The sequence below is a fragment of the Primulina huaijiensis genome, chromosome 18 (genome assembly GCF_012295235.1).
Source record: "Primulina huaijiensis isolate GDHJ02 chromosome 18, ASM1229523v2, whole genome shotgun sequence".
NCBI lineage: Eukaryota > Viridiplantae > Streptophyta > Magnoliopsida > Lamiales > Gesneriaceae > Primulina > Primulina huaijiensis.
The window spans coordinates 3,608,169-3,623,897 of record NC_133323.1 but is presented as its reverse complement, the minus strand read 5'-3'; the positions used below and the strand labels follow the sequence as shown (position 1 = coordinate 3,623,897).

Here is a 15,729-nt window from a genome sequence, read left to right as displayed (position 1 = left end):
TCGGTTCTATAAGCTTAACGAATGATATCGAGCAAGCTTTTTACATAATCGAGCTCCGAGTAGCTCGCGAACGACTTGATTCATTTACATCTCTGTATATGCGTGTGTGTTTATCTAATTAATTATCGCAAATTTCTCCGAAAGCATAACCTGATGCTCATTCAAGATTCCCAATCAAATATCTTGGTCCTTTTTTTTTTTATTTTAATTTATCATTTTTCATGGAAGACGCTCCATTAGCATCAAAATTGTGGGTGTCTTTTGTATTTTTTTCTCGTCTTAGTTTCTTAGCTTCTTGTTGTTTTTATGATCTTAACGAGCCAGCAATTAGGATACTTATGTTCTTGACACCAAGAATAATGACATTAAATATTATATGCTTTTGTTGGGGTTTAGTAAATATTTAGATTATATTTCCAAAAAAAAGTCTTTAGATTATTATTATCAGAGTAGATTTCTTGTGAGACGGTCTCACGAATCTTTATCTGTGAGACGGGTTAATCATATCGATATTCAAAATAAAAAGTAATACTCTTAGCATAAAAAGTAATACTTTTTCATGGATGACCCAAATAAGATACCCGTCTCACAAAATACGATCCGTGAGACCGTCTCACACAATTTTTTGTCTTATTATTAATATTATTTGTTGGCACTCGTCTAGTTTCTGACAACTTTTAGACTGGGATTAATGAAGAAACGTTTCACCAACGACATGTTAGAAAACTCAAAGTGAAAAAATAATGTACGATTATTTAATATGTTAAAATTTGAATTAAATTTAAAATTTTAATAAAAATTATAGTTAATGAATGTGACAATGTCTTTTGACTTTTCCTATCTTTGAGTTAGTTGTGACTCATGATTGTGGAAGTGTCTTTTGACTTTTCACATTTTTAAGTTAATTGGAGACCTTTGCTTCTTCATATTCTTGAGCTCAATTAATCTTGCGTGACTTTTGGTGTGTATTTTAAAGCTTATAAATAATGTGTTCATTTTCTTAATACATATATAAAAATATAATTATTTACAAACACACCCAACATCTCACTCAAACATTCTTTTGCATTTCATATTATTAACATTCCAAATAATCTATCAACTATAAATAGGGGTGGGAAAAAATACTGAATTTTCGGTATATCGAGATTACCGTACCGAAAAATACCGAATTTATTGAATTTTTTTATATACCGAAATTTTCGGTACGGTATGATACCGATAACGAAATTTTCGGTATGGTAAAGTATACCAATAAGTCGATAAGGTAACAGTTTCATTTTTCTCATATCGATATTTTCTGTACGGTATACGATATCCGAAATTTCGGTACGGTATAACATGTAACTATAAACATTGGGGTCTGCATTCCACATGAAAAACATAGAGTACAAAATGCAAGATTTAACGAAAAAAGTTTAAAATTGGGTTCAGAACCATCCAAATAATTGGATTTTAAATTATTAAAATAATCTATAGTTCTTAATTTGGACTCGAAGATTGAGGCTACGGATAAACCAGTACAACATTTTAGACCATTTTTATATGATTTCCACGTGCATGCATTCTTTGACATGGGAAAAAATAAATTACGTTTCCAACAATAAATAAACAAATAAATAATTAGAGAGAACGAAGCTTTGATATATAACTAAATAACAATTAATTCGGTGTTGAAATTGGTCAATTGAAGTGATTTTTTCATATTTTTTTAAAAGCTAGCTAATCAAACTTTTTTTTTAAATTATTATTTATAAGGAGAAGCTAATCAAACTTGAGCAGCCCAAACAATGCTTGAATTAAAAGAAACATTGCTTGACGTAATTAAATTTAACACTGATTTGGTAATAATATTTTCCATTCTGTTTTTTCCAAATAGATCTTTAGTCATGTGCTGCTGGTGTTTTAAAAGTATGAATGCACAATTAATATTTATGATATTCAAATCCAGCTTGAATTTGAATATAATTATATAATTAATTCGAATTTTAAATTTTTACTAATATTTTTGATTTGTTGAATCTCGATCGTATTTTTAAAATGCACTATCTTAAAGCCTTTTGTTCTTGCCATGTTTACATGGACAAATTCGATCAGATAACGTAATGTATTTTCTTGACATAAAAAAGTCAATGAATTAAATTAAATTCTTAATTGTTTGTATATAATTTTCCCCCTAATTACGGAGAGCCTTCAATTATAATCAAGTACGTCATAGTCTCATTTGCGTATATATGTTTGGACTATTGGACCACACAAGATTTTTTTTCTTGGTCAATGAGTTATTATTTTTCGATACTTAACTTTTACCAATTATAATTCCATAAACTCAACCTCTTGTTTGCAGATAAATTTCTTATTCATTAAATTAATTAATGAAAAATGTGTTGATGTTGATGAAAATCATGAGACTGGTAGAGAGGTCGGATTTTATTTTGGAAGTTTGGGTTGTACTTTCGAATCTAGAAGCACAAATAAGAACGTAAGAAGGGAGACAGAAGGTTATTCATGCGTAGCTCCTCCAAATCTCAAATCAGAGAATAGAAAAATAGAGAGAGTACTGTGTGTGTTCAGAGTGAGTGAATAGGTTAATTAATAAATAATAACCGGAACATGATATTTATAGAAAGAGAATTCCTATGTTAGTAGAATTTTTTGACGACTAAAACTGTTGGAATCCTTCCCCTGTTGACTCTAGATTCTCAGAATATTAGATAATGTTAGATTATATCTCTATGAGCCTTATCTTAGTGGATGACATATTGATATATCTGACTTTGAGCTCATTTGAGGCATGAACTTGTCTGCTGTGTAGTGAGTTTGTTCAAGTTTTTATGAAGGCTCAATTTAGGAGGTCGGCAACCCCCTTGGTCAATCGCTGTGATGATATGTATTGGGAGGTAGCTATGACCTTCACTGGGAGGTCGGTGAAGTCCTTGAAGAATCGATAGATACAGATATATGAGAGATTGGTTGGGATGAGTACCGAGATGACCTTCCAGCAAATCTAAGTAAATGTGACATAAAGTGATTCCTAGCTATCCTGATAGATTTGAGTGAATGAGATGACCTTTCCGTGAATTCTAACAATTAAGATATCTCTTGGAACTACCTAGATATTGAGCAAGACTTCTCTCGGGCTTTCAAAAGTGGACCGAGTCTATCTATTGAGTATCACTACTCTTTCCCCGTCCCATTATTTTGAGGGCCCTCAACTAGACATGTCAAAACGGACTGACGGGACCGAGTCTATCTATTGAGTATCACTACTCTTTCCCCATCCCATTATTTTGAGGGCCCTCAACTAGACATGTCAAAACGGGTTGGCGGGACGGGCCAGCCCGCCATCTGCTGTAACCTGCCATTAGACAGGGCGGGGCGGGCCAGGTCGCCATTTTGACGGGCCTCTAAATGGCCAACTCAGCCCAACCCACCTTGGGCCGCGGGTTAGGCTGGCCGACCTGCTTATTTTTTTAAGAAAAAATGCTAAACAATATCACAATAAATATAGAAGAAAAATATATTTAAGTCGACTAGTTTCATAAAATACTTAAACACTTTGAAATAAGAAATTAAAAAAACATACAACATAATCAATAAAAGGTAAAGTGCTTAAACCAAACAAGAACAAATTAAACAAATACTATAAAGTCAATTCTCATTAAATTTCATTCAATCTTTATATTCTACAATAGCACAGAGATTCAGATTTTACCAGTGTGAGTGATGGAAGCGATGCGCATGAGAAAAATAAAGAAGAAATAAGATAAGAGAATGATGGAGGCGCATGAAACTTATTCCAATTTTTATATAAAACTTAAAACTAAAAAATATAAAATTCTACCCCCGCCTCGTTTAGGTCCGCCCCGTCTTGGTCCGCAACCCAAACATGCTCAGCCTATTTGGCCCGTCTTCAAACGGTCTGCTATATTATCAACTCAACCCGCTTAATTTTTATAGCTGGACGGGTCGGTCTGACGCCCAATTTGACAAATCTACCCTCGACTCAGAAATATTCAAAGTTAATCTAGGCATTGGACTCGAAAATTCAAAGCTGCCAACTTTGCATTAATTGATTATATACTTTGAAAATCTTAAAAAATTTTGTAAGCAAAGAGTGCAAAAACTAAAGAATGCTTCAACTTGAAATAGATTTGTTGTCCTTTTCCTTTCAAGTAACAAACTGTTTATTTAAACCCACTAAAATCTACCCACGATTTATAAATGATTCACGTGGGTATCTAAATTAGCACGGCAGTAGTCAAACTGTCTCTTATGTAAATAAATCTGGAATCTTGATGCTTGAGGATGGTGTTTGGGAACTCTGTCGCTGTTTCTTGTGTTTTTGCACTTTGTTGTTTCGGGCTACTGAAATTATCTGAGTCACAGGTGCCAAAAGACGAAGGTAAGCGGCTGAATTATTTCTCCTTTCGAAAAAGTACCACACTTTTCTGGCGGATGCCCTGAAACTGGATTGTATGGAAGATTGGTTTTCTTGATACTCTATATTGAATGAAAGAAGATTCAAGGAAAATATGAGATTGTAGTGAAAGCTGATAAATCTTTTGGTGAAGAAAGAGATTAAATATTTAGTAAATACTGAGGAGTTGGGTGTGGAATTGAGAAAGAAACTTGGCGACAAGTTAAAATGATATTCATCATCTTTTTTAGTTCACGTGTTCCTTTATGTTGATTGTGAGAATGAGATTTTGAGAAATCGTGACCGAGGAAAGCATGTTTCTCATGCCAGTTGGATGATTTTCAGCAAAGCGGCTAAAGATAAATTGCCATATTCTAGGATATCCCTATGGTAACTTGATCGGGAAATTTTAAGGTTAAAATTGATGCGATTAAATCTTGGACTTAGTTGTATTTAATGTATAAGGAAAGGAGAAATTTTTTAGTAAGCGCATATTTTGGTACTGTCACATCAAGTCCAATGTTATTTTGCAATCTCTTAAGTTTTGGCTACTTGTCTTTCAACTTATCTCATGCTTTTAAAAATTTATTTTCTGATTAGTGGATGCCCTACAACAAATCGCCAATGAACTTGGCGCAACATTTTGGAGATTCAATGCTGATTTATGTGAAGTTGAGATGGTTGGAATTTCACAAACTGCTCCCAGTGGCTCCGACGGTTATGTTGATTGTGATTGCAGTTTTGCCAACAACACTGTCTGCCATGTCATAAGAATGTATGATGTTCAAATATTCAATTTTCTCAGCAGCTATGTTGATTTAAATGTTTGCAATTATTATCTTAATTTGATGTACATCTGTGAATGTGATTTTCATATAGCCTTACATTTTTTTAGAAAAGCACTCAGTACAAGTTATGATGGGTTATTTGCAGCGGTTTGGCATCATACCATTTTGAATTAAATTTGTAGTCTTTGGATTTTTCCATTTCGGATAAGATTTTGTTATGTGGTTCCCGGGAGTAAATATACCTGTGCATGAAATCTTAGGTGCTTATTTTTGCAATTCTCAAATTGGTGTAACTGGGCTTGTTTAGAAATCTGCAGTCTGATCATGTCTAAGCTTTCCTGCTAATCCAAGAACAGTATCAACATAAGTGGGACGTTCTTCATTTTCTGAATGGAGATTATATTAATTTTAATAGTATTAGCTCTTAAAAGTGTGTGCTAGCATTCAATGAGAAATGGATGACATTTATCTACATAAATTCTAACGGATTCATTTTTGACATGATGGGGTTTCTTTTTTCTTTTTTGGTCCCCTTTTATTTGTGGCATAAGACAAATACCTCATGATTTTCCCATGCACTGACTACGACCTTAAGGATTTATGTTTTCTGCTTTACTGCAGTGTCATCAAGAGCTTCAATCTTCCGGGGACTCTTCCGCCTTCTATTTTGAAGCTTCCCTACCTCCAAGATGTGTAAGTTCTGAAGACCAACATGATTTCTAGATTATACATTCTATCCGACTTTCATGCTTAGTTTGGCTCAACATAATCTGACTTTTTGTTTATTTCAGTGATTTTGCCTACAATCTCCTTACTGGAACAATTCCAAAAGAATGGGCTTTAACACGATTGAACTTTATGTAGGCTTTATCTTATACACGTTAGTTTTTAATGCATATTGTTTGTTTATTGTTTCTTTGATAAACTTTAATGATTTCAAATGTTTATGCAGATCTGTTCTTGTGAACCGCTTATCAGGGGAAATTCCTAAGTTGTTGGGAAACATTACAAGCCTCACTTACCTGTATGCCTTAACCTAATCCCCCCTTGGTTGTTTTCTGATATAATTCATGACTGAAAAAAGGAAGTTAGGTGAAACTGTGAGGTCACGCCATATATACTATTCGAAGGCAATTAAACTGTTGTTTTTTAATCATGTTTTCATTTTTCTTGGAAGGCTAGTTACAAATTCCAAAGGATGAAGTAACTAGGTCAAATGTGTGATTTATTTTTGAAGAATGCTGTTGCAGAGTACTGTCCATGTTTGGCTTAAAGAAAGGAAAAATGACCGTGCATTATATTAAAAATGTAATTGTTGACATTGGACCAGGAACCTTGAAGCTAACCAATTTTCTGGGACTATCCCTTCTGAGCTTGGGAGTCTGATTAATTTGAATACTCTGTAAGAACTGCTCATGTGTAATTTTAATCTTTAAATCATAGTTATGATATAGGCCTATGACCAGCAGTTTCATTATTTAAGGCGTTGATTGAATCGCAGGATGTTGTCCTCCAACCAACTAACAGGGCAGTTACCAATGTCTTTTTCAAGATTAATTAACTTTAACGATTTGTAAGTACATTCTATTATCATCTATAATCTAATTTAGTTTTTTTTTTTTTTTGAAATTCTCTGGTTTGTTGAATAGTATTTCTATTGCATTGCAGTAGGATAAATGATCTCAACTTAAGTGGGAGAATTCCTGACTTCATTCACAACTGGAGACTTCTTACCAAATTGTAAGATATCATCATGTCTACTCTTTTGAATATTTATGGAAATTTCTTTTTTGGTACCTGTTATGGTTATTGAATGTTTAAATGTTTAATAAAGAGAAATGCAAGCTAGTGGACTGGAAGGGCCTATCCCCTTTAACATATCTTATCTGAATGCATTAACTGACCTGTAAGTATTTTACAATACTAAGTTTGACGCCAACCTTTTACTCTCCTCGTCTGGCTCTTGCATACCTGTCAAAAAAACTTCTGATAAATTATCTTTTACAGGAGAATTAGTGATTTAAAAGGGCCGCCTCAGGAATTTCCATTGTTACGGAGCTCTACACGCTTGGAAACATTGTATGACAAAATCAAAATATCTCATCAAGAGGGTTCTTCATTATTATTATTATATATCTAATGGCTCCTTTTGTTGTAGGGTATTGAGAAATTGTAACATTACCGCCGAGATTCCTGCATATGTCTGGAAACTCAGACTTCTGCTAATGTTGTGAGTGACATTGCTATATAAGGATATGCTGATAGTTATATGTTTTATGTTGGCTTTTCGACCTCCTTTTCCTTCACTCTAGTCAAAGGCAGCCCTCTTTCCATGCCTTTTTCTCTTATTCATGGAATCTCTTGATTGTCACTTGGTTTTGGAGGCCACATTTGACCATATTTTTTGTCTTTTTTTCATTTTACAGAAGGTTTGAATCTATAATATTTTTTCTTGGGACTTGCATTTTTTTCTCCTTTATTTTTACTCTCTTAGTCAGCTATTTGGTTCAGATACATACACAATCTGTCCACTGGTGATCATCAAACATCAACGAATTGAGTTTGATGGATTTTTCAAGTTCTTTTCTGACTTCTGTAGAACAGAGAGATGTTACCACTCAAGGGAACCTGAATTTCCTAAAGATGATGTGAAAAGAAAAGTAGAACTAACGGTGTTCCTTAAATCAACACAGTAAACTAAGTAAAACAAATTTTCCTTGATGAAAGTAAATGCTTCTGTCTTAACAATTTGATTTGTAAATGTTTCTAATTATGTGAACTTAGTGTATGCTGAGCAAGGTTGTAAATGGCGGGAGACGGTGGCGGGGCGATCGGTGACCGCCTACCGCCTCGGCCGCCTAGGCGGTTGAATTTTTTTAAGTAATTTTTTTATAGATAATCATATATAATAATGCAATATAATCACAAATAATCATCATTTTCTATATAAGACGTCTAATTAAATAATGTTTAAGCACAAAGAAGCTTCATACAATATAATATCATCTAGATAATGTGCAAATAAATATATAAAAGCAAACTAAGTGGGGTGTACTAGGGTTTTGAGATTTAAAATTAGTTGACTTTGACTAAATTTTTAAAATTTATTGACCACAACTTAAAAATGTTGACCGTCTCGCCTTGCCCGCCTTCTCGCCCGCCTGCTCACCGCCTCCACCCGCTTCGACCGTCTACCCAACGTCGTATAGCTCGGGCCGCCTAAAACACCCGCTTCATGCGTAGGTGGTGCGGTCGAGGGCCGGTGCTTAGGCGGCCGTTTCGACCGCCATTTAGAACATTGATGCTGAGTTGGAAGACATGAGGACCCTTATCCTCTTGGGGAAAAATGACAATGCTGGAATTTACTGGTGTTGATATTGAATGAATACCTATTTTATGGAGATTGGTAGTATGATAACCTACATTATGTTCGCAATTCAATCCATTTTGATTCTTGAGCTCTCCTTTGAACGATTTAAAATCTCATCTCATTAGTTATCCTCGTGCTATTGTATCATTCAAATATTAAACTGACTGGCGTGATCATGTTACTCTTTCAATCACATTTTCTCCTACCAGAGTGCACTTCCTCTTTTTTGGAAAATAAAAAAACTATTTATCCGAGCATTAATGAAAAATGACATTCTAAAATCTAAATCGGTATTGACTGTATTTTTCATTCATGCTCATCGACAGGGATGTCAGTTTCAATAAGCTAATGGGAGGGATTCCAAATAACATTGCCAGAAATCTGAAATTTGTGTGAGTGTCAATATAATGTTCTGCTTTGTTTTCTTTGATGAAGTATCATTTTAGAGAAAGAATGTAGCCTGATGGAAATATGATAATACGTTATAAATCATGCTTTTCTCTTCTTACTTACCCTGGTTCACTTCTTTTCTGGTGCATTTTCTCAGCCAGAAATGTTATTCTTGGCCTGGTTTTCTAACCACATGATCTCACTTATGTAGTTTTTTGACTGGCAACATGCTGAGTGGAAATATACCTGGAACAATCTTGAAGGATGGAGGAAACATGTATGTTTTGTATTTTAATAATCACAAGACAATGTTCTGGTTCGTTTTATTTCATAAACTGAACAATATACTCCCTTTCAAATTCGTGGCATAAAATTAACAGTTCTTGATATTTCACATCAACAGTTTTAAATTCAAATTCTCCACCTAAGGTCATCATTTATGGACACTTGACAGAACAGTGGGTTTCTTTTTTCTTTTTTTTTTTTATCCTAAAAGTTTTCTGTTGGATTTTCAAAATGGAAATTATAAAGTTAAAGGGGCTTACTTGACCCTGAAAAATTGACAGATGTTTACATTATAAAATTGATTGTTAGATGATTATTATTGCATCCTTATTACATTTGTATCCCGAAAACGACAACTAGCTTTTTTGTTTTGATGTAGTGACCTGTCTTACAACAACTTTACTTTGCAAGGCCCCGATGATCCCGCTTGTCAGCAAAACACGTAAATTCATCAGTATTTTACCTTATTAAGTTGATCTGACTTTCACTTTTCCAATATATTTAGTTGTTTCTTGCTGTTTTTTTTCTGTATTAGGAATCGAGTGGTTAACTTGTTCAAAGGCTCATCGACAGTGAATACACCGTAAGATTCATTTTGGCCTCTTATTGTTTTTTTCCTCATTGGTGATCCGTAATATGGACTAGTCTGAAAGATAGCAAGTCGGTAACTTGAGTTCTCCTCTGATGCTAACTCTTCCCTTGCTCTTCAACAGAGGACGAATCCTTCCATGTACCAAGGATTTATTCTGTCCTAGTTGTAAGTATGCTATCCTTTTCTTCCTTCGAAAAAGTAGTATGTTTTTTAAGTGACCAAAATTTGATTCTATCATTTTCGTACTCCGGATTTTGATTATCCTTTATTATTTTTGGTTGGTTTCAATGTATAGAGCTTCTCAATAACTTTCATTCGTTTGTGCAAACCTGAGAATTATTAAATGTTGTAATCTAGAGCTCTTTGTTTGCTTATGACAGATAGGTGCTCTTTATATGTTAATTGTGGTGGGGAAGATTTAACCATCAACGAAGGCAAAAGAAAAGTTACTTATGAAGGAGACGTAGGAGGTGATTCCGCAAAATATTTAAGTGCTAACTATTGGGGCTTTACTAGCACTGGAGATTTCATGGATGAACCTACTTATCAAAATTCACGTTTTATCAAAGACACGTCGGTTTCAAATCTGTCTGACTTGTATGTCACAGCACGCCTTAGCCCTCTTTCGATGACATATTTTCATTACTGCCTGGAAAATGGGAGTTACAATGTGACCCTGCACTTTGCTGAAATTCTTTTCACAAATGATGATACATATAACAGTCTTGGCAGGCGGATGTTCAATATATACATCCAGGTTGTTTGTTTGAAAAAATGAAACACAATCTGCACCATGACTTGTACTATTTTACTGATATACCATTACTGCGACAGGGAAAACTAGTTAGGGAAAATTTTAACATCGAAGATGAGGCTCATGGAGCTCGAAGGCCCGTCACTAGAGATTTTAATGCCACAGTGGAAGATGGTACGTTGGAGATTAGATTTTACTGGGCAAGCAAAGGGACTATACGTATTCCTAACAGAGGAGATTATGGTCCACTTGTATCAGCTATTTCGGTCAATCCTAGTTAGTTCTTCCTATCATTTTCTTTGTTGTCCTTTTCTTAATGTTACTTTACTTACTGACAATAATGCCGATGTCGATGGCTTCTACGGCATGAGACTAGATACACAATAATTTAGTGGCAGTTGCAAGCTCTTATATTGAATGTTGTCATACTTTGGCTCTTATAGTCTTCTTAAGTCATTAAACTGCATCTGTTCCACAAAACTGAGAAAGTTTTCTTCCTTGGTTGGAATAGGTTCACACAAATCTAATGTAATGACTTTATAACTTGACTAACCTGAGAATATTACTCTTTATGTCCAGTCCCGAGGTACCGGACCAAAAACCTTATAAATTTAAATTTATTTCAAGATTTAAGTGTGAGAATTTGTTATTTGCGTTACTTGCTAAATGCCTCTCACCCCATCGGAAGAAGAGTGAGAACATGGTAATATTTTCCATAAAGCAGTCAATGGGTTTTTATAGTTGCTTTACCCCGTTATCTTCCGCTAGCCAAAGTTTGGGAAAGTATTTAAGAGCCTTTACTTTAGGACTTGGCAATGTACTAAAAGTTGTAGTTGGAGTCAAATCTCGTCTTACTTATCCTTTGTTTCTCTGTGCAAAGGTTGTGATACCTTCGTTTACATGCTCATTTTGATTATTTGGTTCTTTAATTGTTGAAAGTTGGTGTAATTGAAAGATGTCTTTTGGTAGATTTGTTAATACCCTAGAAACACCAAAAACAGTTTTATTACCTTATAATACCAATAGGAATGGGTAACATGCTAGTGTCAAATAAATTTGAATCCAGTTGAGTGATGTTTTATGAAAAATTTAGTTCCGTAAGTATTCTTATATCTGTCTACTTTTCTTTGCAGATTTCAAAGTTTGTTCATATGGTAAACAAAAGAATGTTACTGCTTACGTTGTTGCTGCAGTACTTTCAGTCTGTGTTATATTGGCAATTTTAGGCATCCTTTGGTGGAAAGGTTATCTAACAAGCAGGAGACAATCAGGGATTGGTAATGTGCCGAATCCTTTAAATTTGATAGAACATTTCTTGATTTATAAACAATCAGAACTCTTTAATTTATTCATGGACATATACCATATACATTTCTTGCAACTGAGGGTATATATATACACATGTTCGAACACATGGAATTTAAAGAGGCCTATTGTATATATTATTATTTTCGAGAGTCAAATATAAAGGCTCATTTATACTTCTCACTGACAGATTTGAAAGGTCTAGAATTGCAAACTATTGCTTTTACGCTGAAACAAATTAGAACTGCTACCAACAACTTCGATGCTGCAAACAAGATTGGAGAAGGTGGTTTTGGTCCTGTGTACAAGGTAGTGGTTTTTTACAACAAATTTCCTTGCTCTTTATTCCTACTTCTGTAATTCCTATCATCTGATGGAGAAACTGTTGCAGGGTCTACTATCCGATGGGACTGTAATTGCTGTGAAGCAGCTCTCCTCTAGATCAAGACAAGGAAACCGTGAATTTTTGAATGAGATTGGCATGATTTCTTGTTTACAACATCCGAATCTTGTTAAGTTGTATGGATGCTGTATTGAAGGAGATCAATTGCTGGTGGTATACGAGTACATGGAAAACAACAGCCTCGCCCAAGTTCTGTTTGGTAGTAATTTAATGATTCAATAAAATTCCATACGTCTTATGCATATTTTGCCTTCATTAGCCATTAACTATAGTTGGATGATACTTTCCAGGGTCAAAGGAAAGTCAGTTGATGCTGAACTGGCCAACTCGGTTTTCGATCTGTATTGGAATTGCTAGAGGATTAGCTTTTCTTCACGATGAATCAAGACTGAAAATTGTTCACCGAGACATTAAAGCTACAAATGTGCTTCTAGATAAAGATCTAAATCCGAAAATCTCAGATTTCGGGTTGGCTAGGCTTAATGAAGATGAGAATACACATATAAGCACCAAAGTTGCTGGAACAATGTGAGTTTATCTCATTGACGGCGTGTCAGTTTGAATTTTTCGCCCCATTAACTTGATATATTGTTTCATCTTGTGCAGAGGATACATGGCACCTGAATATGCGTTATGGGGTTATCTGACAGACAAAGCCGATGTTTACAGCTTTGGAGTTGTCATCTTGGAAATAGTCAGTGGCAAAAGCAACAACAATTACATGCCCAGTCATAACTTCGTTTGCCTTCTAGACTGGGTACGCTAAAAATAATGGAAACGGATTCAGGTTGATTGAATAGTAGAACACATATCTTTTGTACCATACATCAACCTAAATTCAAGTTTTGATCGCTATATCACATAGGCAGCCACACAAAACCAGTAGGAGCAATTGTAGCTCCCAACTTCCATTTACATGTGAAGAATTCTTCAAAACCGTTGCTTTCCACTCAAAATATCTGTACGACTGTCATAATTTTGCAGGCTAATCACTTACAAAAGAACAAAAACATTGAAGAACTAGTGGACTCGAGCCTGGATTCTGAAGCAAACAAAGAGGAAATGGAAAGGGTGGTGAAAATAGCACTCCTGTGCACAAATTCCACACCATCTATCAGGCCTACAATGTCTGAGGTTGTCCAAATGCTTGAAGGTAAAATGGCCATTCCAGATTTGCTACCAGAAGGAAGCACATATACCAACGATGTCCGGTTTAAAGCCATTAAAGACTTCAACCATGAGAGGCGAAGCCAAAGTTCTGGTAAAATCCAAAATCAGAATTCAACTATTATACGAACAGATGCAAGTTTCGCTTCTTCTAGCTCTAGTGTCTATGAAACCAATAGCGATACCCCATTACATCAATGAGCTATGTTATTATTTCGCGTTGTGTATTTTGTAACTTGTATATTTTAGAGGTGGTGAAGAATTGGTTTTGTGAGAACTCTCCTCCCTACTGCTTTTCACTCTAGTTCAGAAGAGGATTGATGTACAGTGTACACATTAGAGCATTGTTGTAAATAACAGTACATTTTGAAGGGCATAGTAACATGTTGGGCAGCATTATTTATTTCCCATTTTGAGAGCTCACTAAATTTATCTGTGTTATATTTCAGGAGCCACATGATGACACATTATTTCTCAAGTTGAATTTCTTTTTAGAAAGGGAATCAAGGATGATGTGATATTTTTACATTTATGTGAAGTTGATATTGACACGCCTACAATGAAGATGGGCTTTGAGATTTCATTAAGTTTACCCTTGATTTACAATTTTTAGAAGACAAATAGCGATTAATCATCAATTAGAAAAATGAAGTCAAATTAGGAATTTCCCATTTGACTTTAAAATATAATGAAGATTCTATCAAGAAACCATATCAACTAGGGATAGTAAACTATTCAAACCAACTCAAATAATATTAGGCTTGAGTTTGGCTCTTTTAAGATTGATAGAGGCTCGAGATCTGCTTAAGCTCGATTCGAGCTTTTATTATCAGGTTCGAGCTCGATTTGTCTTGAAATTATTAAGCTCGCGAAAAGCTCGAACTCGGCTCGTTAAAAGTTCGTTTATCATGTTAATCAAGTCGGGTTCGAACTAGGTTCATTAATAACTCATTTATCTGTTTAACAAGCCCGACTTCAGCTCGGTTCGTTTTCGAGCTCGTAAAGCATACTATTGAGCTCTATTTTGAGCTTATTAAAAATTAAATATATCTATGAACTAATTTTAAATTTGATATAAACGTTTAAATTCATTCATAAATAATCAAAACGACAAACATAACAACTAAAAATATATAAACGAGCCGAGTTCGAGCTCACGAGCTTATTAACAAACATTTTTGCGAGCTCACGAGTCGAATATCCTTATATTTGAGCTTGGTTTGATCAAATTGTCGAGCTCGAAATCTAGCTCGAGGTTGGCTTAATATAATTAACAAACGAATTCAAACGAGCTTTTTATCGAGCCGAGCTCCGAATAGTTCGCGAAAGATTTGGTTCGTTTACATCCCTAACCTCAACCATATGTGAATCAAGAAATCATAATAAGAACACGTTTTATTAATTTTATCTAGAATATATTGATATTTTTGGACATCAAAAATTTCATTTAATATTCGGTAAGATGTTTTTTTTTTTTTAAAAAAAAAAAAAAGAACAAAATCTGAAAAGAATTCGATCATTCTTTCATTCTCCTCCATTCGCTTGGTCTTCTGGTCATCCTATAAAAACACTGTTAATGGCGACTTTTGAGAGTTTTTGCAATAAATGACTCGCAGCCAACAAACAAGATATTTCACTTAAATTGGCCTTATCTTATACTTAAATTTTTGGGGTTATTACATATATCGGAGCTAAGATTTTAGTTCACAATATATTTATATCAATTACTATATTGAGTTTCTAACAAAATTTTGGTAGGTTTTAATATGACAATTCCTGATAACCCTCTTTTCATAATTGTCAAATATCCTATTTTTTATAACAAACACAAACGCTATATTACCAATTTTATTATGAATGTACCTGTGTTTCACAAATTGATTATAAAAATTGATGAAACTAGAAATATATTTTTTTATATATAAAAATATCGTCGGTACAAGCACACAATATGATATTTTTTCCACGATTTTGAGATAATTCTTCCTTGTTAAATATTAAAAAAAAACTCGGTCTCCAAGTTTAAGTAATTTTCGAAATTTATATTAGATTGGTCTTGTATAAGTTCATGACGTACTTATATTGCTTTGAATTTATTAGCTTACTTGTTGGACAAAAGTTACCTTGCTTGTATTATTTTCTTCTAAATTTGACTGATATCATGTATTTAAATTTCAAAATTCTAGAATATATTGCACTTGATTTTTTAAATTCCATGTGTTTTGTTAAAAATTTCTGATAACATAATAAAATAA

At 34.2% G+C, this 15,729-nt stretch overlaps 1 protein-coding gene across 1 annotated transcript; it reads left to right on the top strand.

Annotated features, from left to right (window-relative positions):
- The first annotated feature begins 4,155 nt into the window (after positions 1 to 4,155).
- LOC140964834 (probable LRR receptor-like serine/threonine-protein kinase RFK1) lies at positions 4,156 to 13,882 on the top strand. The gene is made up of 24 exons (XM_073424793.1): positions 4,156 to 4,405; positions 5,021 to 5,195; positions 5,830 to 5,901; positions 6,000 to 6,068; positions 6,161 to 6,232; positions 6,539 to 6,610; positions 6,710 to 6,781; positions 6,877 to 6,948; positions 7,043 to 7,114; positions 7,216 to 7,287; positions 7,367 to 7,438; positions 8,905 to 8,970; positions 9,180 to 9,245; positions 9,633 to 9,695; positions 9,789 to 9,836; positions 9,967 to 10,010; positions 10,226 to 10,602; positions 10,680 to 10,875; positions 11,733 to 11,876; positions 12,095 to 12,213; positions 12,296 to 12,506; positions 12,598 to 12,835; positions 12,914 to 13,064; positions 13,292 to 13,882. The coding sequence occupies exons 1-24, from the start codon at positions 4,309 to 4,311 to the stop codon at positions 13,673 to 13,675; spliced, it is 3,024 nt and encodes a 1,007-aa protein (XP_073280894.1). The 5' UTR covers positions 4,156 to 4,308; the 3' UTR covers positions 13,676 to 13,882.
- The last annotated feature ends 1,847 nt before the right edge of the window (positions 13,883 to 15,729 follow it).

Coding starts and splice junctions, on each gene's coding strand:
- LOC140964834 (XM_073424793.1), top strand. CDS start 4,309: ATGGTGTTTGGGAACTCTGTCGCTGTTTCTTGTGTTTTTGCACTTTGT. Junction 5,196..5,829: donor GTCTGCCATGTCATAAGAAT/GTATGATGTTCA, acceptor GCTTTACTGCAG/TGTCATCAAGAGCTTCAATC. Junction 7,288..7,366: donor TCTACACGCTTGGAAACATT/GTATGACAAAAT, acceptor CTTTTGTTGTAG/GGTATTGAGAAATTGTAACA.